This window comes from Leptopilina boulardi, unplaced genomic scaffold, assembly GCF_019393585.1.
Source record: "Leptopilina boulardi isolate dan_hultmark-lab unplaced genomic scaffold, ZJU_Lbou_2.1 LbouV2_278, whole genome shotgun sequence".
Classification (NCBI taxonomy): domain Eukaryota; kingdom Metazoa; phylum Arthropoda; class Insecta; order Hymenoptera; family Figitidae; genus Leptopilina; species Leptopilina boulardi.
The window spans coordinates 5,653,602-5,675,176 of NW_026137838.1; the positions used below are offsets into that span (position 1 = coordinate 5,653,602).

General features: G+C 26.9%; 5 protein-coding genes across 10 annotated transcripts; 2 read left to right on the plus strand and 3 right to left on the minus strand.

Moving 5' to 3' along the window:
- Window positions 1-125: 125 nt before the first annotated feature.
- On the minus strand, window positions 126-9,053 carry LOC127281971 (laminin subunit gamma-1). The gene is made up of 26 exons (XM_051306001.1): window positions 8,894-9,053; window positions 8,624-8,793; window positions 7,623-7,893; window positions 6,446-6,747; window positions 6,120-6,325; window positions 5,855-5,958; window positions 5,505-5,693; window positions 5,191-5,416; window positions 4,858-5,117; window positions 4,597-4,769; window positions 4,370-4,502; window positions 4,066-4,290; window positions 3,799-3,987; window positions 3,533-3,718; window positions 3,259-3,461; window positions 2,969-3,184; window positions 2,624-2,894; window positions 2,376-2,554; window positions 2,171-2,301; window positions 1,982-2,092; window positions 1,707-1,905; window positions 1,396-1,633; window positions 1,150-1,325; window positions 896-1,078; window positions 705-822; window positions 126-639 (listed from the first exon to the last, which is right to left on the minus strand). The coding sequence occupies exons 2-26, from the start codon at window positions 8,762-8,764 to the stop codon at window positions 404-406; spliced, it is 4,866 nt and encodes a 1,621-aa protein (XP_051161958.1). The 5' UTR covers window positions 8,765-8,793; window positions 8,894-9,053; the 3' UTR covers window positions 126-403.
- LOC127281976 (rhythmically expressed gene 2 protein-like) lies at window positions 9,048-10,128 on the minus strand. 2 transcript variants are annotated; one of them, XM_051306009.1, is made up of 3 exons: window positions 9,822-10,128; window positions 9,328-9,761; window positions 9,048-9,184 (listed from the first exon to the last, which is right to left on the minus strand). In XM_051306009.1, the coding sequence occupies exons 1-3, from the start codon at window positions 10,101-10,103 to the stop codon at window positions 9,154-9,156; spliced, it is 747 nt and encodes a 248-aa protein (XP_051161966.1). In that variant the 5' UTR covers window positions 10,104-10,128; the 3' UTR covers window positions 9,048-9,153. The 2 variants fall into 2 exon arrangements, with proteins under 2 accessions (XP_051161966.1, XP_051161967.1); XM_051306010.1 differs by having other exon boundaries at window positions 9,095-9,231.
- LOC127281973 (leucine-rich repeat-containing protein 59) lies at window positions 9,226-12,593 on the plus strand. 2 transcript variants are annotated; one of them, XM_051306007.1, is made up of 8 exons: window positions 9,226-9,243; window positions 10,285-10,425; window positions 10,582-10,675; window positions 10,766-10,825; window positions 10,894-11,016; window positions 11,075-11,288; window positions 11,379-11,567; window positions 11,634-12,593. In XM_051306007.1, exons 3-8 carry the CDS (start codon window positions 10,586-10,588, stop codon window positions 11,921-11,923), a joined length of 966 nt encoding a protein of 321 aa, XP_051161964.1. In that variant the 5' UTR covers window positions 9,226-9,243; window positions 10,285-10,425; window positions 10,582-10,585; the 3' UTR covers window positions 11,924-12,593. The 2 variants fall into 2 exon arrangements, with proteins under 2 accessions (XP_051161964.1, XP_051161963.1); XM_051306006.1 differs by lacking the exon at window positions 9,226-9,243 and having other exon boundaries at window positions 10,217-10,425.
- Window positions 12,450-20,622, minus strand: LOC127281972 (uncharacterized). Of its 4 annotated transcripts, none has more exons than XM_051306005.1 (6): window positions 20,604-20,622; window positions 15,415-15,631; window positions 14,722-15,186; window positions 14,433-14,596; window positions 13,658-14,341; window positions 12,450-13,585 (listed from the first exon to the last, which is right to left on the minus strand). In XM_051306005.1, exons 2-6 carry the CDS (start codon window positions 15,449-15,451, stop codon window positions 12,773-12,775), a joined length of 2,163 nt encoding a protein of 720 aa, XP_051161962.1. In that variant the 5' UTR covers window positions 15,452-15,631; window positions 20,604-20,622; the 3' UTR covers window positions 12,450-12,772. The 4 variants fall into 4 exon arrangements, with proteins under 4 accessions (XP_051161962.1, XP_051161960.1, XP_051161959.1 ...); XM_051306003.1 differs by lacking the exon at window positions 20,604-20,622 and adding an exon at window positions 16,765-16,926; XM_051306002.1 differs by lacking the exon at window positions 20,604-20,622 and adding an exon at window positions 16,736-16,926.
- LOC127281896 (uncharacterized) lies at window positions 18,100-21,483 on the plus strand. The gene is made up of 7 exons (XM_051305870.1): window positions 18,100-18,510; window positions 18,645-19,033; window positions 19,228-19,281; window positions 19,348-19,547; window positions 19,647-19,852; window positions 19,980-20,197; window positions 20,434-21,483. The coding sequence occupies exons 1-7, from the start codon at window positions 18,309-18,311 to the stop codon at window positions 21,481-21,483; spliced, it is 2,319 nt and encodes a 772-aa protein (XP_051161827.1). The 5' UTR covers window positions 18,100-18,308.
- Window positions 21,484-21,575: the final 92 nt, after the last annotated feature.

Here is a 21,575-nt window from a genome sequence, read left to right on the forward strand (position 1 = left end):
TTATTTTATTTTCTCCTCATTGTCGTTAAAAATTTTAATTGATATTTAATAATAAAAAAAAATATATATATGATATAAAACTGTTTTTGTTGCTCGCGACCAATTTTTCAATTCAATATACAAAATAAGATTTATATTTTTATTTCTGTAATTGTTACAGATTTTTTTTTTTTTATATAAAAAACTTTTTTTTTAAACTTACAAAATTGTATATGTGCTTATAAAATAATTTGATTATAAATTTTTTGTTAATTCGAAATTAAGTAGAAAGGCTTCTCGCTTAAATATTATTAAAATTAAAACTATATATATATATATTTCTATATAAAAAAAGACACGTTAGTTTGGATGAAAAATATTTTTCAAAATAAAAAAAAAATTATTTAAAGTCTTTGGCATATATCTAAGGCTCTAATCGTACACGTTTATAGCAATCAGTAGGTAATGCTTTTTTAATATCGTCTATATTTTCTACTTCTAATTTAAGACGATTAACTTCATCTTCATAATTTTTTACCCATTGTGTTTGAAGATTTTTTGCGTCTGTTAATGTACGTATTCTTTTATCTAAATTTGCAGCTTCTATTTCATCTTGTGCTGCAATTAGACGTTTTTCCAAGAGATTCAAATCCTCGTTATCTGAAAATTAGAATTTTTTTTAATAAATTCGTTCAAAAAGTAAATAAATATTAACAATTTCTTACTTATTTCAGGCAATGCTTCCAATTCTTTAACAATTGCAGTGACATCATCAAGGGCTTTTTGTACTTGATGAGAAGCAAGAGATGTATTTGTTTTAGCTTGACCAACTTTATAATTTGCCTAAAAAAAAAGAGAGAAAATTATAATAAGTTCGATTATATTAATTCGTTAATCAGTTTAATTAATTTATTACTTCATTTGTAGCGTTCACATCTTTCTCGACTTGATTTTCATATTGTTTAATCAATGATTCAGTAATATCAACTCTAGTATGTAATTTCTCAGCTTCACTTCCCAATCGAATGGCTTCCATTTTTGTTTTATTTGCCTCTATTCTAATGTTATTTGCATTACCACTGGCTTTTTCTGCATCCGTCTGTGAATAATTAATCAAATTATTTTTCTCGTTAATTATATATTAATGAAAATTATTTTATTTTTTTTCACCTGAGCATTTTTTGCAAAATTTCGTGCACCAAGGGCATTTTTCTCAGAGTCTTTCAATGCATTTTGAGCCTCATTTGCTTTATTTATTGCACTTTGTACTAATTCTTCGGTATTATCAATATTTTTAAGGGCCTCATCAGCTTTAACTCGAACTCGTTGAACTTCAGCGTCAAATTCTTTTTAACAGAAACATTGAATAAATATCCAAAATTATATGTTTTTTTAAAATAATATTAAAATAATTACCACTTAATTTTTTGAAAGTTTCTTGTGCTTCTTTCAAAGTAAGAGCACCACGATTAACAGCTTCTTCGGCCTTGGCATTAGCTCCATCGACATCGGATAATAATTCAGCTGTTACTATTTGTTGTTCTTGTGCTCTTTCAAGTAATTTTTCGCCGTCCTTTATTTTTTCTTCCGTCTCTTTAAGAATATGTTCATTATCCTCTAAAAGCAATTGCGCCGTTTCCTTGAGCCTTTGACCCTTAAAATTAATATAACAAAATTATTAATTTTTAATAATAGTATAAAATTATTTCAAATTCTTTTTTTCTTACCTCATTATTTATAGAATCAACTTGATTTTGTAATTCAACAACATTTACTGTTGGAATAGTAATGTCTTGAATAAATAAACCAAGTGCTTCATCAGAAACGTTACTTGCTTTCATAAGTGTCGTTACAGTTAAATTTAAAACTTCACTGAAACGATCTCCCAATACACCAAGTTGATGATCGAGATTTTTAATCTCATCACTAAATTGAAAAATAAATTATCATTATTTTAATATTTAATTTAATATTTATATACAAAGTAGAAAAAGAAAATTACCTGATATTCGAGTTCATTGTTATTGCCTTTTTAGCTAAATTATAAGCTTCCATTGAATTATTACGAGCGAGTTCGGCAAGTTCGTGTATTTTTTTTGCTTCATTCACATGTCTAGAAAAAAATGAATTTATTATTAGTTATTAATTTGAATTTGAATTTTAATTATAAATGCTAAAATTTAATATTTACACATCTGCCAAACTTCGTGCTTCTTTAGCTATATTTGTCATTTCTTGATTTTGTTGACCAACTTGTTCTGCTCGTTTTCTAGCATCTTTCAATGCCGATTGTCCATCAACATTCAAATAATCCTCTTCTTCCTTAAATTGTATTAAAACATTTTACAATGAAGAAAAATTTTTAAAATTATTTTACAATTTATAAATGAACTTACATTCAATTGTTCGTGAATTTTATCAAGTACTTTTTCAGCTTCATCAATACTCATTTGTCCCTGCATTGTAATTTTTTGAGCATTCATTGCAGTTTGATCAACATTTTGGGAAATTTCTTCAATTTCATTTAGTTCATCTCTTATATCGTCCAATTGCTCGACCAAAGTTTTTTTCTCACCTATGAATAAATTAATTATTTACAATTTTCAAAAAAATTGTTTTTTCTAATAATAAAATTAATACTAACTTCCAGATCCTTGTTTTGCAAGTGATACAAGCGTCTTTATTCTATCTTGAACATTTTTTAGTTCTTTTTCAAAATCCGAATCTTTTATAACTGTTGGACTGCTATTGATTTTCTTTAAAGTTTCTTCTAAATCACCAAGACGTCTTCTATGGGAATTAACGGCATTCTCTACGAGATTATAACAAGGAGGACAATCGATGCAACCATACTGGCGGTTATATTTATTTTCTTTACAACGATCACAACGACGTCCCTCAACATTTGGAAGACACTGTATCAAAACAAGAATATTAATATCATTTTTTTTAAATTATTAATTTAATTTTAATTGTTTACAGTACTTACAGGACATTGTCCAGCAGCATCGCACTGAAGATCCTGTGAGCCAATAACATCACAATCGCATGTCTTGCAACCTTCTCGACTAAATCCATATTGATAAGAAATACATGCATCACATCTTAAACCAGTAATTCCTGGTCGACAGTGACATTGACCGGTCATTGCATCACATGTACGATTATAAGATCCTTCTGAATCACAGTTACAAGCTGTGCAGCCCTTAAAGAAGAAAAATTAAATTGTTATTTTTTTTATTTAAAAATAAGGTTAAATTTTAATAATTAATTTCTTACCTCGCCGCTAATAATATGATAATATCCATCTTCACATTTATCGCAATTACGACCAATTACATGAGGTTTACAAGAACAATGACCGCTCAATTGATCACAAGGTGCCACACTTCCATCGTCAAGTTCCAATGATCCAGGAGCGAAACACTGACATAATTTACAGCTATCTTCTTTTTTATTGGACAAGGCATCTCCATAATATCCTGAAAAAAATAAATTCGTAATTTTTTTTTTCGTTATTTAACGATTCTAATTTTTAATAAAAAAAAATTACCTTTCAGACATTCGTCACAATGAAAACCAGCTGTATTATTTACACATTTAAGACACTCGCCACTTTCATGATTACAATTACGAACGGCATTTAAATCAATATTATTATTACATTCACATGGACGACAAGCTTGTCCTTTTTCTGGATTTCCAAAGAATCCATCTGAACAAGTTTCACAACGTGGTCCTGGAAAGGAAATTTGCTTTGTTAATTAATTAATTTTATGACGCGACATTAGGAATTTTTTCCTATTTAATATTAATTACCTGTTCTTCCAAGAGGACATTCCGAGCAAATTGGTTCCGGATTATTACCCAAAAGAATACAAGGTCCATTATCAGGACACGGACATGGTTTACAATCATAAGGTGTTCCCTTTAAAGGATGTCCATAATATCCACGAGCACATAATTCACAATTACTTCCCGCTGTGTTGTCTTGACAAATACATTGACCTGAAAATTTCATTAATTATTATTATTTATTTTAGAATAGTTTATAATAATTTTTTATTTTAATTTTTCTTGTTTCACCTGTTTCTGTTTCACAAATGTCGGCATGTCCATTACAATTACAAGGAACACAAAGAGCGAAAGGTCCTCCATTTGGTGGATCGTGATGATAACCTGGAGCACAAGATTCACAAAATTGTCCAACATATCCCGTTGGACATTGACAATGTTCAATCCAATCGGCCGGCTCTCCTGCAGCTCCACGATGTGCCGTTTCCAATTTCACATCATCCAAAAATCCTCTACCTATTCAAAATACACAATTTTTAGCAAAAAAATGTTTCGATTTAAATAGAAAATTATATATATATTTTTTTTTCTTCACCTTGATGAGTATATGTGCCACGAATTTTGATACTTGTTAAATTTGAAAGAATAGAAATGAAATTTCTCGAATTAAGTCTTGGTTGCCATCCATAGTCAGGATGCTCGTGTAATTTGAATATATATTCTTGTGCCTGTGAAGAAAAATTAATTACAAAATTTATATATCTAATAATATCTAATTTATATTTATTATAAATTTATATATAATAAATCTTGATAAATTACCGTAATTGTTGGTAGACGATTATCTTGTCCAAAAATAGGTTGTGTAATTTGTTCACCATTTCCACTTTCAATAACAATATCGCGAGCTGTTGGTGCTGGACCAGTTTCACCGATTCTTAACGTGAAACTAAAATCTTGATTATACGATGCTCTTTGATCGCCAAGAAATCTTTCTAAATATTTGTAAAAGAAAATTTTTTCAAATAATAATTAGTTTAATGATAATAATTTTAAGAGATTAAAAAATAATTATATATTAACCTGGTGCAAGGAAGTAAACATTATCTCTATCAGGTGCATTGACAGCAATTGTTTGTGTAAGCGCATCATAATTCAATGGAATTGGAGTTCCAGTTGCAACTGAAGCTGTCCAACGTTCATTTCCCCTCACAAAATTACTTTCAATTGCTGTCTTTGAATAACCTGTTGCTGGATTACAAAGCACTGAATGACCATAACAAAAACAGGGGGTGCATCCAAATTCGTTTTCCAATGCCAAATTGAAAAATCCAGGTCGACATCTATTAAAAATAATAAATAGCAAATTAATAAATAATACGGTTTCGTAATTTGTAGATAATATTTGATACTAACGTTCGACATCTTTTTCCTTCAACATTGTCCTTGCATCGACAAGTACCACTAACGGCATCACAATTGGGCTGATTTTTAAAAGATCCTGCATCAAAGCATTCACAAGAAGCGCATCCATAGGAGCCAAAATTATAGAAATTTGCCATACATCTGTCACATTTATCACCCGTTACACCGGGTTTACATTGACATTTGCCTTCACTATTACACTGTAAACTTCTTGAACCTACGAGAAAAAGAAAATTTAATAGTTGTTAAAACATTATTAATTTAATTTTAAAATAATTTCAATTTAAAAACAAAATCTAAATTACCTGTTTCATCACAATTACAAGAAACACAATAATTATCTTCAGCGCGTTGATAAAAATTTTCACGACATCTTTCACAATTGGCACCCGCTCGATTCGATTGACAATCCAAACAATGACCTCCATGTCCAGTTAATTTATATAATTCCTTATCAAAATAACATCGATCCGAATAACCATTACAATTGCAAGCTATAAAAAAAAAATAATAAATTATTAATCATTGAAGATGATTTTAATTTTTTTAAGCACCCAAATTGCAAAAAACGATATTTATTTGTAAATAATGGTTCAAGAAAATCAATTAAAAAGGTATTAATTATTATTTATCAATTATTTGAATTTTTACTCACGTTTACATTCATGGGCATCTAAAGTTGTTGCACGTCCCCAAGGTGCATCATTATAAAACGGAAGGCACTCATTACAGTCTGGACCAGTTGTAAAATGTTCACAGCTACAAAAAAAAAAAAAAATTTATTTTAAGAAAAAAATTCTCACAAAGACGTTCAAAAATTATGATTCTTTCTTTCAGTTGTAAAGTTTTTTAACACAATTTCTGTGTATTCTCTTTTTTCTAAGAAAATCAAATAAAAAAAAAATTATCTAATATCTAACCGACAAACTCTTCTTGTTCTTCCATCGACGCTTGTACTGTTGACACATTCACCCGCGTGTCCATTGCAAGCACAACGTGCTCCCACAGCAACGTCAGCAATTGCATAGTAATACGATTTCAATACTTGATCATCGCCAAAAACTTCATCTCCAAATGTATTTAATCTATCCAATGTTATTCTCAAGTCTGTTGCTTGGACCCATTCCTAAAGAAATCAGATACAAATTTTTTAATTAATTTAAAATTCAATTCATTATTGTTATAAATTGTAATTATTTAAATTAATTATTTGTAATTTAAAATTCATAATAAAATAATAATAAACCTGTAATTCGGTGTTAGTTTCAAAATAATAAGCAGATGGACGTCCTTCAAGGGTGGAAAATGCCACAGTTCCTTTAGATAAAGGAGAAATGTCAGAATATTCAGATGTACAAAGTACTCTAGTATCATCACCACGTGTTGTGTCCTTAGACTCAGGCAAACCATAAGTATCACGACACGTTGCCGAGTAAAATTGATATGGTTCCCAAAGAGATTTTTCATTTCTTCTCTTATAAATTCCCCAACTTTCTGGCCTAGGAGACTCAAACAATACTCTCACATATGTGATATCAAATGTTTTTCCTAAAAAAAAAAATTAGAAAATTAAATTACATTAAGTTTTTTATTAAAAATAATTATAACTTGTAAAAAATCATTTATTAACATAATTATAATTAATGCAATAATTTAAATATAATATAATAATAAATTAAAATATAAACATTTTTTCCCAATTTTCCATAATTAACAGTTTAATATTCCTAAGCCTTGGGAGAATTTTGAACACATGGCCGAATGCTTCTATGTAAAGAAAGGACATATGGTTCATTTCCGGGAAAAATAAAGAAGCGTCTATTTCATAACTAAAAATTATTTCTAAATACTTAACATTTTTCATGTAAATTAGAAATTATTTAAATTTTTGCAAATAGAAAATCAATATAATTTTTAATAAATAAAATTATCAATTAATAGTTAATAATTAATAATATATAATAATAAATAAATTTATGCTTATTGCTGGGAGAATTAAGCATTCTATCAATAGGCAAGAAAAAAAAAATCTTTTTTCATGAAAGATTAGACCCTTTCTGATTGTATAATTATGAAAACCACGTGGGTGTATAATACTGATATACAAATGACGAGAATCAGTAAATTCTTTAGCGTGTGTGACCAATAAACAGGATGGAATTTATCAAGTCACATATACATTCCGATAGAGTGTAAATGGAATAGGGGAAGTCAAAGGTTCATCCGCCTACCCTTTCCAGGGACAATCAACAATAAATGTAAAGCGTTTTTGATCTTGAAATATAATAATAATAATTAAATATTATTATACTATTTCTATTAATTAACTAATTCAACTATTTTAATTAATAATTAATGACTACTTAACTAAATAATATGAAATTAATCAATTTAAAATAAATAGTAAATTAAAAATTATTTACCAAGACGAAGTGTAAGATTAACTTGATTTGGAAATTGAATTCCATCTAACATTGTAGTTGACTGCCACCATGTTGCATTATCATTATTGTCATGATCAGTAAGAAATATTGCAGAATGATCTTTTTGTTTACAAATTTCACAAGATTTCTCATTATTTTGATTATCATTGTGCGTTTGCATACAATATTCAGTGGGTCCTTCTTCACCGCATGTATTTGTTGCCTCCATTACAACACTGAATGCAGCATTTTCAAACGGTGGTATACACCTCTGAAAAGAAAAAGAAATTTAAAAAAAAAAACCTCTGAATAACAATAATTATTTTAAATATAATCTAATTTTTATATAAGAAAATTTTAATTAATTTAGAAACAATATTTTTGAAAAAAATTATAAAACACTTATTTTACATTTGTTTTAGGAAAATAATTTTAAAAAAACAAAAACGTAACAAATATATTATAATCAGTTAAATATAACTTTTTTTTTTATGAATTAGAAATATCAAATATATTTCTCCCTTGAGAATTTGGAACAGTCAAGACCTTATCTCTCATCAAGTTCAAGTGACTTCGAACTCAATGATAACCCAGAACTTTATCCAAAATGTAGAATGTCAACGAAAATCCCCCTTTTATTTTACACATATGCTTTTTGGAGTTATAAAGTAAAATATAAGAATCTCTATGTGAACACAATCTTTATATATAAATGCTTAATCTTTTTTTTTTCTGTATTATAAGGAAGCTCTTTATATACTATCATATAGAATTTCCTGCACGAGTGTAAATTTAAGCCAACAACCTCGATATTATGTTTAAAAAATTTTTTTAAATAAACGAATTTAAATAATAGAATTTTTTGTTAAGTATTTTTTTTAAATAGGAAAAAATTCCCAACTTCTAATTAATTTTTAAAAAAAAGGTTTCTTTTACTTAAAATTATTCGTTTCTTCTCTAAAAAAATGTATTCGTAACTTTTTTTTTTCAATTTCACTGACCTGTGCTCTTCCCGAATTATCGTAACATTTATCCTCATCTCTATTTTTTGGTATTCTGTGAAATTGTTCATCTGTTGGGTCCGGATCAGCGAAAACTCCAATTAGGAGAATCGCATAGAGAAAAAAGAGATTTCCAGACATTTTCTCCTCAATGTTGATCCATCGGCGCCCTGTAAGAATATATATATATATATGTATATAATAAATGTTAAATACAGTTTTAAAATTTGTTGAAAATAATTTTCAATAAAATTAAATTAAATATTTTACCTCACAGTCAAAATTGAAACTAAATCAAATTCACAATAAAATTACACATTTAACACACTGATGTAATGTAAATTTATCACAACAAAACAAAAAAAAAAAAAATGTACAGTCAGACTCCCCTGAAGCACATGAAGCTTCAAACTGCTTCAAACAGCTTCTATTTGACTGAGAAAACTGGCATCTCTTTCTCTCGTTGAATTTATCACACTATAGGATCACTAGCATCCGTCGGGCTCCATAACCGCGCTTGCGCTTTAGATTTATATGACTTTTACAACAGATGTAAGACGACTGAGAGATGTTAAAATAAAAAATCTCAGAGAGGTTATATTATATATCTAAAAAGAAAGGTACACTAGAATAATTCATATACGGTCTTGTATTTGTATTTAAAACAATTTAAAATTATTTAATTGTATTTATTTATAAAATACCTCCTCAATTCTTCTAGATTACTAAAAACATCATTTTTTTCAATTAGAAGATCAGATTTATCATTTTGTTTTATTAAAAAAGCATTCCACTTGACATTTTTTGCACCTCTATAATCACGATCAACATTGTCACCAACGTGTAATGCTTCTTCGGGATGAATATTAATTTTTTTTATTTCTTTAAAAATTCTCAATGCTTCATTAAAAATTTCTGGATTTGGTTTTTCAATTCCAAATTTATAACTACATAAAACAAATGAAAAAAATTGTTTAATATCTAATGAATCAAGAATTGATTCCAATCCTTCGTCAAAATTTGATATTATTCCAAGTAATGTATTTTGTTTTCTAAGAAATTCGAGTAATTCAATTGTTCCGGCAACAGGTTCCCAACAAATTTTACTCCGATAACGTTCTATCAATGATGTTGCAACCTAAAAACAAAAGAAAAGATTTATTAAAAGAAAAAATAATATACAAAATCCTCTTTATACCTTTGTTAACTTTTCCTCTGAAATATTAGAATCCTGCTCTTTAAATACAGCATAAACAACAGACCTCCACCAATTTTCTGATCCTAAACCTGTATGTTTGCCAAAAATTGGATGATCATTTGAAATCTTTTTAAAATTGATATTAAAACTTTTTGACAGTTTCACAGGATCAACAATAATCCCATGTTCGAGTCCAACCTCTACATAATGTTTTTTCACATCTGTTTTTAATAAAGTACCTGTTATATCAAATGTAATTAGTTTCGGTCTTATAAATCTCATTTTTCTTATTTTTATTTGTTATTATTCTTACTTCTTAGCTCCGTGAAGTTTGATACGCCAATTGTGCCAACAAAACAAGGAATACCAACTTCACGGAGCTAACTTGTTGTGTTGATTCTAACCTATATATTTTTATTTGTTGTCAACGTTTACAACAACCTGTTATTTTTTTTTCATGAAGACAAGCCGTAAAAATATACGTGGATTAAAATATTTCCACGCTAACTCTTTTTAGTGCAAAAGTTATCAATAAAAAATTATCATTAATTGATTGTGTGTAAAATAATTTAGTACTGAAGAATTAAGAAAAATCAAAAAGCAGGTAATTTTCTTTCCATATTTTATTATAAAAAAAGTATTTAATGTATTTTAATGATTACTATTTCTATCTTTTCTACATTTATTAATTAACTTAATTTTAAATTTTTAAATTATTTACAAATGAGTAAAATATATCATTTATATTGCTTTTCTATAGAAAAATGACAAAAATAAATGTAAAGGATAAACTTCAGGATGAAACTCTAGATCTCAGTTTGTGTGATATAGAAGAAGTTCCGGTTAAAGAAATTGTAAGTATTTTATATTTTTAATTAAATAATATTTTTTTTTTATTAAATTATTGTTTATTTTTTTATTAAATTATTGTTTATTTTATTTAGGCTGCAATTAGAAGAGCAAAACATTTGGATTTATCAAATAATGCCTTAATTTCACTACCGGTAAGAATTTAATTTACTTATTTACAATTTCCATTATTTATTTATTAATTTTGACGATTTTTTTTTAGAGGACATTCGTTACCCTAACGCAAGTAATAAAATTGGATCTCAGTAAAAATATGTTAACGGAAATTCCAGAAAATTTTGGAGAAATGATTCAATTAAAACATCTTGATTTATACGGCAATAAGGTAAATACATGAAAATTAAAATTAAAATTCTGTAATTAAAAATCATAATTATTTACAGATAAGCAGATTACCTTTGAGTCTTGGAAATTTAAAGAATCTCAAGTGGCTTGATTTGAAGGAAAATCCTTTAACTCCTGCAGTTGCAAGTGTTGCTGGTCCTTGTAGTAATGCTAACGAATGTCAAGCTTGTGCTCGTAAAATTGTCACATATTTATCAAACGTACAACTCACTATTGAAGAGGAAAAACAACGAAGAATAAATGCAATTTCTGGTTATTTTTCAATTTTAATTATAGTTTTTTTTTTTTTTTTTTTATCAAATTACTGTGAAATAATTCATTTTCAATTTATACTTTTTTTAGAAGCAGAAAAAACTGTCGCGCCAAAGAAAGAAGGAAAGAAAAAGAAGAAGAATGCTGAAAAAATAAAAGCAAAGGAAAATATAAAATCACAATCCTTTGGTGAAAAAATTGATGAAACTGATCAAAATGATGGGAAATATTTCAGTGTAAACGAATCTCAAAAACGAAAATCAAAAAATACAAAAGGCGGTAAGTTTTTATTTTGGAAATTTTTTTGTTCTAAAATTTTATTATAATTTAATATTATAATTACAGGTGGGATATGCAGTACACTCTGTAGATCATTATTATTTTTATTTCTCTGGACAATTTTCTTCTGTCTTCTTATAGTTCTAGGCACCGTTGTTTTCCCCGTTTTTGACAATCAACGCACACAGGAGACAATAAGATATTTAGAAACGGAAACTGGTTTACCAATAAGTCACTATCAACAAATTGGAAAGAAAACGATGGAAAAATTCATCAACGACACTACTGTGTGGAGCAATAAATTGCGAGTAATTGTACAAGATTATTACAAGCAATACTTCCTTTCGGATAAATAACCTCAAGAAATCATTGTGAGAAAATTGGAAAAATGCCAGGTTTTCTTTTTCTTTTTTTTCTTAAATCAGTGCAGTGTTATAAAAATCTATTTTACTACTAAAATAACTACTTGAAATATTCAAACTCAGACGAGAACTTTTGCATGTAAGAGCAAGTTTGAAATATTTCTTTCGTTAATGAAAGAAGTAAATTTTTTCTATGCCACTGAGTGGTAATATGAATCTTGAAAAAAGAAAATGGTTTGTAGTAATTATTTATTAATTAGTAATTTAATTAATAATAAATAATTACTTTGAAATTCTTTTTTTTTAAGATTAACGAATTCGCCGAATGAGTCGAGTATTTTTTACTAAAACAAAAAAAAAAGGAAACTATTTTTACAATAAGATTATTTTTATTCTTTTAATCACAGAATAGAGAAGGACTTAAAATTATATTTGAAAAAAAATGAAATTGTAGCCTCTCTAAATCTAAATATTGATGAAATGCAATATATTACCAACGAATGGGAATTATTATTTATTGTATTGTATTTTTAATGTATTTGAAAGTTTTAGCTTCTCTTTCAAAAATTCCAATTCGTCGATAATATGTAACATCAATAATAATTTTTTAATTGCAATTTACAAAAGGGAATACTATAATAAACATCTATTTTTAACAATGGCAGTAATCAGTCTATCAATCAACTAATTGTTGACTCCATTCTTTTTTTTGGCACGTAAAAAAAAGTAGCGTTTAAATTTTTGTTTATTCGCTAACAAAAATTATCGCTCATTTTTTACTTATTCATGAAAAATAACGCTCTATATATTTAAGATGAATTTTTTTAAATGTGAAATTTTTTTTTAAGTTACACTACTCGAAGATTGTGATTTGGAATTCGATAAAGGCAATGGTTTCATAGATGTTTTGCTGAGTGTATTTTCAATTTTGTTAACGAGTTTTTGAAGTCTATTTACTTTTGTTTCACCATTGGGCGATAAATTACCACTGTCCTCGGGTTCATTCACTGAATTTTTACTTCTTCCACTGCTAAAACGACTCCAAACTTTTTCAAAATTCGAAACAGTCGATTCACGTGGTTTAGAACGAAATTTCATTAATAGAGCAACATCATCATAAAGTGTATCGTCAACTTGTAAAGCACGATTACTTTTTGGCGATTGATAATATTCAAATTCCATTTCTGTTTGTTCATTATCGTTCGTTGGTGATGATTTTTTTCGAAAATCTAAATTTATTTTCGAAATATCCATATCAATTGAATTAGTTTTTGTACATTCGGTTAATTTATCTTGACATACGGCAATATCGTCGTATAATTGTTCGAGAGAACAGGGTGTCACTGAAGAGGGTGGAATTGAATAAATTGGTCGGGGAATTGGTGGTGAGAGATATTCACATTGTTCGATATTTGTGATATCGGGATATTTTGTTTCAGATTGATTATTCATGCCGGCAATATCGTCATAGGTTGGCAATGCTTCGGATGAAATTGATGATGATGGTGATGAGGTTCGTTTTTTATTTTTTTCCTTCTTTACAATGTAACTACGATTACGCATTCGATCGAGAAAAGACTTTCTCGAGGCTTTTATTTGTGCTGTACCCAATAATTTTTTTTCTTTTGGCTCTGATTTTAGTGTTGGATCAATTGTCTGAAAATAATTTTTATTAAATCAAGTATTATAAGACTTGGAATAAAGTTTTGTAATTGAAATTTTTTTTACCTTTACATCGTCATAGGATTCGGGAGAGTCGACGACAGTTTCGTTTTCTAAAGATGTTTTCTGAGGTACTGATTGGACATCATCGTAGGCTTCCTGGATTTCTTCTCTCTTTTTATCGTCTTCAATTTGGATTTCACTTGTAACATCATCGTAAGTGTCGAGATAATTTTTTTTCAACTCTTCTTGTTTCTTCTCTTCTTCTTTTTTGGCGACCATACAATTCTGATAACCAGTACCATCGCGGAAATCTTCAATTTTATGATAAATATCATCTTCATCGTAGGGTTCGTCAACAGGTTGAAAAGAGGGAATAACTTCCTCATGAGGAAGCGAAGGAAGTCTTCGAGGGATTCTAGCTGGTAATGGAGGTGTTTTATTATCATCATCATCTTCTTCTTCATTAGTTGCTAATTTTGTTATTTTTTCACGTAAAAGAATTTCACTATTCGTATCTTTATCAACTCGAAGTAAATTTTCTCTACTTCTCGTAGGTCTAAAATCTGCGTCTTGATATTTTTCATCTTTTATCGACGATTCTGAATTTTTTCTATCTTTTTGCTCCATTTGTGCAATGTCAGTGAAAGAAGATTCACGAAGGCGTGTTTTATTATCATTTTCTCTGCTACTCGTTTCACAGATGATTGACACCCACTCTTCCATTTCTTCCGGTGATTTTGCCACAAACTAAAATGAGTCATTTTATTATTCATTTATTTGACTAATTGATAAGAAAAATATATCAAGAAGAAAAAAAGAAATTAAATAGAAAATCAACCTGTAGGGTTTTATGGCCAGGACAAAAAATCTCAAAAGCAGAATCACTTCGTTTAGTATCGACACTTGGAGCTGGACGTCCTCTGTATCCTCGAATAGGAACGACTGCATTAGGTCGATTGTCTTTTTCATTTCCGTAAATCAAAAGATAAGAACCCAATAAACCTGTAATTTTTTAGGAAAGTTCTTCAAAAATCCATTTTTTTATAAAAGGTTAGTATTCTAAATTAGAAAACTATTTCAAAAATGTATTTTTTACTAATCTATTATTAATTATGTTTTAGACTCACCAATCCAACAAGGTCGTAAAGGATCAATAAATGGTATTTTCTTTTCACTTTTTCTAAAAAGTTGTCCCCATTTATTACAATTTATTCTCGTTTGAATGGCTGAGAAACTGGAGTAAATTATCGTTAAAGTATTCTCCAATGAATCGCCCGCATCGTCTTCAATCGATTGGAAATGCTCGGATTTTGGATTATTAATTTCCTGGAAAGTTTCATAATAATCCTGATTAATTTTTGGCTCTGAATCATGATCGGTATTGATGTATTCTTGAAGTTCAATCTCTTGTTTTGTCACTAATAAGAGACCCTTGCCGGCATTCATATCTAAATAAGGTTCCGGCGATGATGGTGGACCAATTGCTAAATTGAGAAGTGTTGCCTTTGATCGTCGTAAAAGATTTTCACGAATATTTTCCAAACTTGAGGATAATTTCACTTCATTTAGTGCATCAAGAAATTGCACGAAATCTACAAAAAAAATTGAAGGTGCCTGTTTTTTTAATTTTATTTGGATATTAATTTTTTGATGAAATCATTTAAATATTTCCAAACGTCTTTTATTTCATATTATAGTTTATATAAAAGTGGGTCAACTTTTATATTTAAAAGTTACTTTTTTTTAGATAAGAACTTATTTGGTTAGCTTTATCATTACAATTGTTGCAATTAAAAGATAATAGTTTTGATTATACGTACCGCGCAAAATGCAAGTGAAGTCTGCTTCCAGTCCCATTGTTATAAAATTTTCTTTTTTTTCTTATCAAATAGATAAAGGTATATTGAAAATCTTTATTGTTATTTGATTAAATATCAAAATCTCGGTTGAGTTGTCCTATTAAAACAATGATGGTTTATAGTCATTATTTTTTGTCTATCAATTTTTTTTAATTTCTCCATTACAATTTACGTTTCCCTGAAAAGACATAAAAATTTATTTCAATTAAAAACTAAAATTTTGTATTTCGAATTAACTGTTTTAAATAATTTCAATTTTTTATTTATATGAAAATATTATAATAGAAAATAAAAATAGCATCTTTTATGATGAGAAATTTAATGAACTTGCGCGGTTACCAACAGTTTTATGGTTGTGCCTTGTGGTATGCGCATACATTCAAGATGTGATAAAAAAAATTTAATTCTTTAAGTTAAAAAATATTTTTATTACTGTTAGAAAAATAATAATTATTCTCTGTTATTTTTAATATTATTTGCTAATATTTATTGAATGATAATAATTATTGTATTTATTATTAGTGAATTGAAAATTATTAATTTTCGTTTAAAGACTAAAAAAAAATTTTTTTTTTAATATTCTTTCAATCAGAGCTTTGAAAATTAACTACTCCTGAATTGTTGCCAGTGAATTCAAATTGTTCTGAATTACGAGGCCAATTTGAAACCGTTATTCCAATTAAGTAAGAAACACGATTACTCAACCTGCATTCTTAAAAAAATTTAATTTACAAACATTAATTTTCTTCCAAAGTTCTTGTCAGTAATTGACTATTAATTGTCTTGTTATCATTTTTTAAGTAATTTTCAATTTATAAAATTTTCTAAATCGAATCAGAAAATAATATTTCAAATTTATTACTTCAAAACTTCTTTTATTTTCTTCATATATTTGAAATTTATTTAAACATAATTAAATTATATTTTTAATAACATTACAATAATAATAATAATAGTTCAAGGAATTTATTAGATAACAATTGAAACATTCTGGGATAATCTAATCTTACGTAAATTCTTTTCAAAAAAAAAAAATATTGTAAGAATAATAATAATTATATAACTAATAGTTTAATTATTATTATTATATTATTTTTAAATTTAATTTAAAATTTATCCTTATAAAATAATTTTAAATCAATATGGATAATTCCAAGAAAATTTTAATAAATTTTTTATTGTACCGTAATTTGTGACAAACATTGTAAAAATATCTCACACTTGACACTATATGTATATGTATAACGCGATGCATAATTTGCGTGGCATAAAAGGTGCTTACGCGACAGAGAATAAAAATTGCTGACGTACGTGTTGTAAACCTTGTCCGCAACAAAATCCACTTCTATATATATATATATATATATAATGACACTTTTCCTTCACTTACAATAGTCTCAATGTCTTTATATATTTATTACATTTCCACTCACTTTAATTATAAACATTTAAAATTTTTTTTTCAGTCACAGATTTTTCACAATAATGGAATACAAAATTTCAAAAATTGGAGCAATTGAAGACATTTTTTTCGGATTTCCATTGGTTTTTGAATAATTTCCTGAATTTTTATTTCAATACCCGGGACATTTTTATTTGAATTCTTTGAATGAAGTATTATAAAAGTAATTGAAAACAAGACAGACGGATGAGAAAAAAAATTCTTAACTGAACTTTACGACTGACATACGAGGCTCGTGCATTTGCTTTAGAAAATTCAAGGACTTATTTACACTACTGTCTCATCATTTGAAATCGTTTAAAAAAAGAAAGAATTTTTATTATTTATAATATGTGAAAGAAAAGAAGAGGAACAAAAATAAATTACTGGTAAAAATTGAAAAAATTGTTTATTAAAAAAATAAATAAATAAAAGGAGTGGCTATTTAATTTTTCGAGATGAAACACAAAAAACTTCGAGGTTTTTAATAAAAGATCCGCATTGGATGAGACTTGGTGTTAAACTGGTATATCAGAGTTTGATTGAAGTTAAGTAACAGGAACGCTTTTTTTTTTTCTTATGGTACACTTTTCAAGCCGGCGTGGGTGTCGATGTAAATACAGTCGCAAGAGACGAAGCAGCACGTGCAGGCGACTTATAACGACTCCCGCAGAGTTTTAAAAACACGATGTGACTTTTGTCATCGCGGAGTATATACTGTCTCCTCTATTATATCCACCTCGTCACATTTAAAAAGGCTGACTCATATCTTGTCCATATATTTACGAGTTACAACTCCTTCTTCAAACTTGAAGTATACAGTCTCCTCTTCATTGACTCCAGTCGCACCAGATCGTGACCGTTTAATTATCCGATCCAATTCGACAAATTAACCGAAACATCTCTCAAATGGAGTTCAAAGAGGAGATCAAATATTAAACATTATCTTCAACTTTCTTAATTAAAAAAAAAAAATCATTGAACTTCAAAAAATTTTTCATTTTCCGAGACAGAATTTTATTTTTAAATTAAAGAAATTAATTTTTCCCTGAAACATAATTTAATTATTGCTAATTAATAATTATTTTTAATAAATAATATTTTTACTATTAATCGGAATTGCAATTAATAGAATAATAATAATTTAATAATAGAATAATAATAATTATTGTAAGTCTTGAAATTAGTTACAAAATAAAACAAACTTCAAGTATATAGTAATGTCAATTTTAAAAAAATGTTTCGGACACAAGTAATTTTCGAAATTATCACACATTTATTAAAACGACGAATTTGTATTCAATTGACAACATTGACATGAAGAATGAAATGTGAATTTCAAAAAAAAATTGAATACAAAATAAGGTTATTAATCTTGTTTTAAATTATTGACGATATTAAACGAAAAAAAAAAATGGAAATAAGAAAACATGATGCAATTTCATGTAAAGGAGGTTTTAGTGCTCGTGTAAGACGTGGAGAGAATAAAATTTTAGAAATGGAACGTCACCTCAATAGCTTGAGAGAAAAATTAAACACACTTGAAACTATGCTTCCACATTCAACAAATAATTTTCATAATCATGCAAATGAACCAAAAACTAATGAACAAGAAGGTATCTGGTACTTATCCAAACAAGTATTTCCTTTAAAATTTTAGTTTTTAAAATAAAATAGAATTTAATTTACAAAACAATTTTCAAATTGTAATATTATTTTTTATTTATTTTGTTATTTAATTTTTTTTAAGGTTGTTCCAAAATAATAAACGAAGAAAAATTCGATAATGTTTGTGTTCTCCAAACATTGGCAGTAAAAGAACAGAAGCTACGAGATGAGATCTTCATTATGGAATGCAAGGAGAAAGAATATTTGCAAAGTTTATCGCAAGCAAATGTTCAAAATAATGATGAAGAAATGCATAAGATAGATAAAGAAAATAATGATTTCACTCAAGTCGATAATTCTCCGCGGAATCGAAAAGGAGAAAGCGTTGAAATAGAGAAAATTTCTCGTTTAGAAGAGTACAGTAAAAAACTATGCAATTGTTTACGAAGTATACAAAATAATCGTAAAATTTGGTCTCAAGAAGCTGGCGATTTATCAAAAGAACTTAATTGCTTGGAAAATTCTGGATTGGTATACATAAAATAGGTTCAACTTTGTACAATTATAATTCTTCCAATTATTTTATTTTTAATTTCATAAATTATTATTTAATTATTTTAAATTACCTAGAAAGTTTTTTTCAATAGTAATTATAATAAAATTTATTATTTTATTTATTAGAAATCAGAATAATGGAAATAAATTCTATTTTGATTTAAATTTAGAAAGAAGAATATAAAAATAATGAAAATAAATGTCCTTGTGGAGAATTAGCGAAAGTAAGTTCAAATATAAATGTGGAATGAAATTTGAATTACTTATTAATTAAAAATAAAATTTTTCAGTGTGACAGTTGTATTAATTGTAACTGCGCTGATTGGGAGCAAGATTTAAAAATAGATATACAAGAAAAACGAGAAGAATGCAACGAATTAAAACAGAAAGAAGTGGTTCTTACGGAGAAAAAACATAATTGCAGATGTTTTCAATCATCTTCTAATTCTGATTCTAGTTTACAATCCTTAGAAATCAATAATATATACAAGTTAGTGAATAAAATATATTTTCCAAAAAAAAAGAAATAGTTCAATTTTAAATTAAATTGAACATTTTTACAAAATAATTTATCATAAAAAAATTATAGATGCAGTTTATCAAAAATGCATTCCGAAATGTCAATAGAAACTCCATCGATACCATCAACTGTCGATGATGTAATTACAGGAAATGAAGAAGATAAAAAAAATTATTGTTGCATCTGTAAACCGGAAGATGATTGTCAAAAATTTTGCGAAATTTGTTTATGTGATTGGGAACGAGAATATAACACAAATCAACAACTTTATTCAGGTAAAAATATTAAAATACAATTCCGTAAAAAATCAAAATTAATATTCTCAGAGATTTGAAATGGCAAAATAATATTTTTAATTAATTTCCTAATTTAAAGTTAAATGATATTTTATAAAATGCATAGTTGACGATGAAAATTGTCATATTTGCAATGAGGAAAGATTTAGAGGCGGAACAGATTTTGGAATTTCGTTAAACAATAAATATTATGAAAATTGTCAGGAGAATTTGACAAATATTATTAAATTGTCAATAAATGAAGAGAAAAATAAGATTAGAGAAAAAATTTTCAATGACTTGGAAAAAAAACGTTTTTTAATTTATCCTTCACGGGTTTCCAAGGTTGGTAAATATTTAAATTACAAACAACTGTTACATTGTTTTTTTAACATTAAATTTCTCGTTCTTTTAGAATAATTTTTAAAATTGAAATGAAAAAAAAAACAGGAAATAATTAATTATTATTTTAAATAATAAAAATATGAATAAATCTAAATAAAATAATTAATATAAAAGACAAATAATAGTTTTGTCAGTCTAATTTTTAAAAATAAAAAATTATTCGAATATTTTTTCAGTCTCTCAAAATTGAAGAAATAAAGAAACAGAATATTATCACAGCCTTGATGAAAGAAATGCCAATTTCAATTCGAACTGAAATTTGGGAACAATCTCAAAAGAAACGACACTCCAGATATAAAATTCTAACGAAAGATTTAGCATTTGGATTATTTATCTTGCTTCTTACTTGTTTGTCCTGTTTTCTCGGATTTAGTGGAATTTCTTCTTTTCTTCTTCTTTTGAAAGTATTCTTTCAAATTTTCATTTTTCCCCTTCAATTGTGTTCTCATGTCTATCAAAATATTCCACTTCATTACAACACTATTCAAAATTTACAAATTTTCTCAATTTTTCACTGTAATTTTCAATTGTTATATGAAAAATATCAAAATTTTATTTTCAATCATTACAAAATGATTATTAATATTTTACAAATTTTTATAAACGAAAGAAAAAATTTGGAAAATTTAATTTTATTATCAATTTTTTCGTGCTTTGGATTAATTGCCATATTTTTCATATCATGGAAAAATAAAATTTTAGGGCATAATAATGAAAAATCTTTTAATTTGACAAAAATTTTTATATTATTTGCAAAAAGAATAATGATTCTTGTTTTACGTCCTATAATAATTTTACTAATTCTTATCAAGTTTGTGCTTATATTTTTTATAACTGTTTCTATCAATCTTATCAGTTCCTGTGTACCACAAATGATTAGAAACGTCACACATCGGCTGATGAACTCATCTATTAATCTATTGTTGTCTTTATTTAAAAGAATATCTACTGTGTCATGCATTCTTTATGTCATTTGCATAATTTTTGGATTATTATTAAACAAATTAGTAAATTTAAATTATATTAATATTCATTTAGAAAATTTGAGACAATTTTTAAAAAAAATTCTCTACGATTCTCAAGAAATAGAAAAAACTAAAAATATTCCCCAAAATTGTATTTATCAATTAATGAAACCATCGAATTTTATTTATATTTTTAATGCGATTATTGAGAATATTATTGAATTGGCAAAAATCATTTTTCACACTTTCGAGATTAGGTAAATTTTGCGTAATCATGTATTTTTTTTAATTGTAAAAAGAAAAATTAAAAATAAATAATAATAACATTATTGTTATTGTAAATTTTTTTTTAT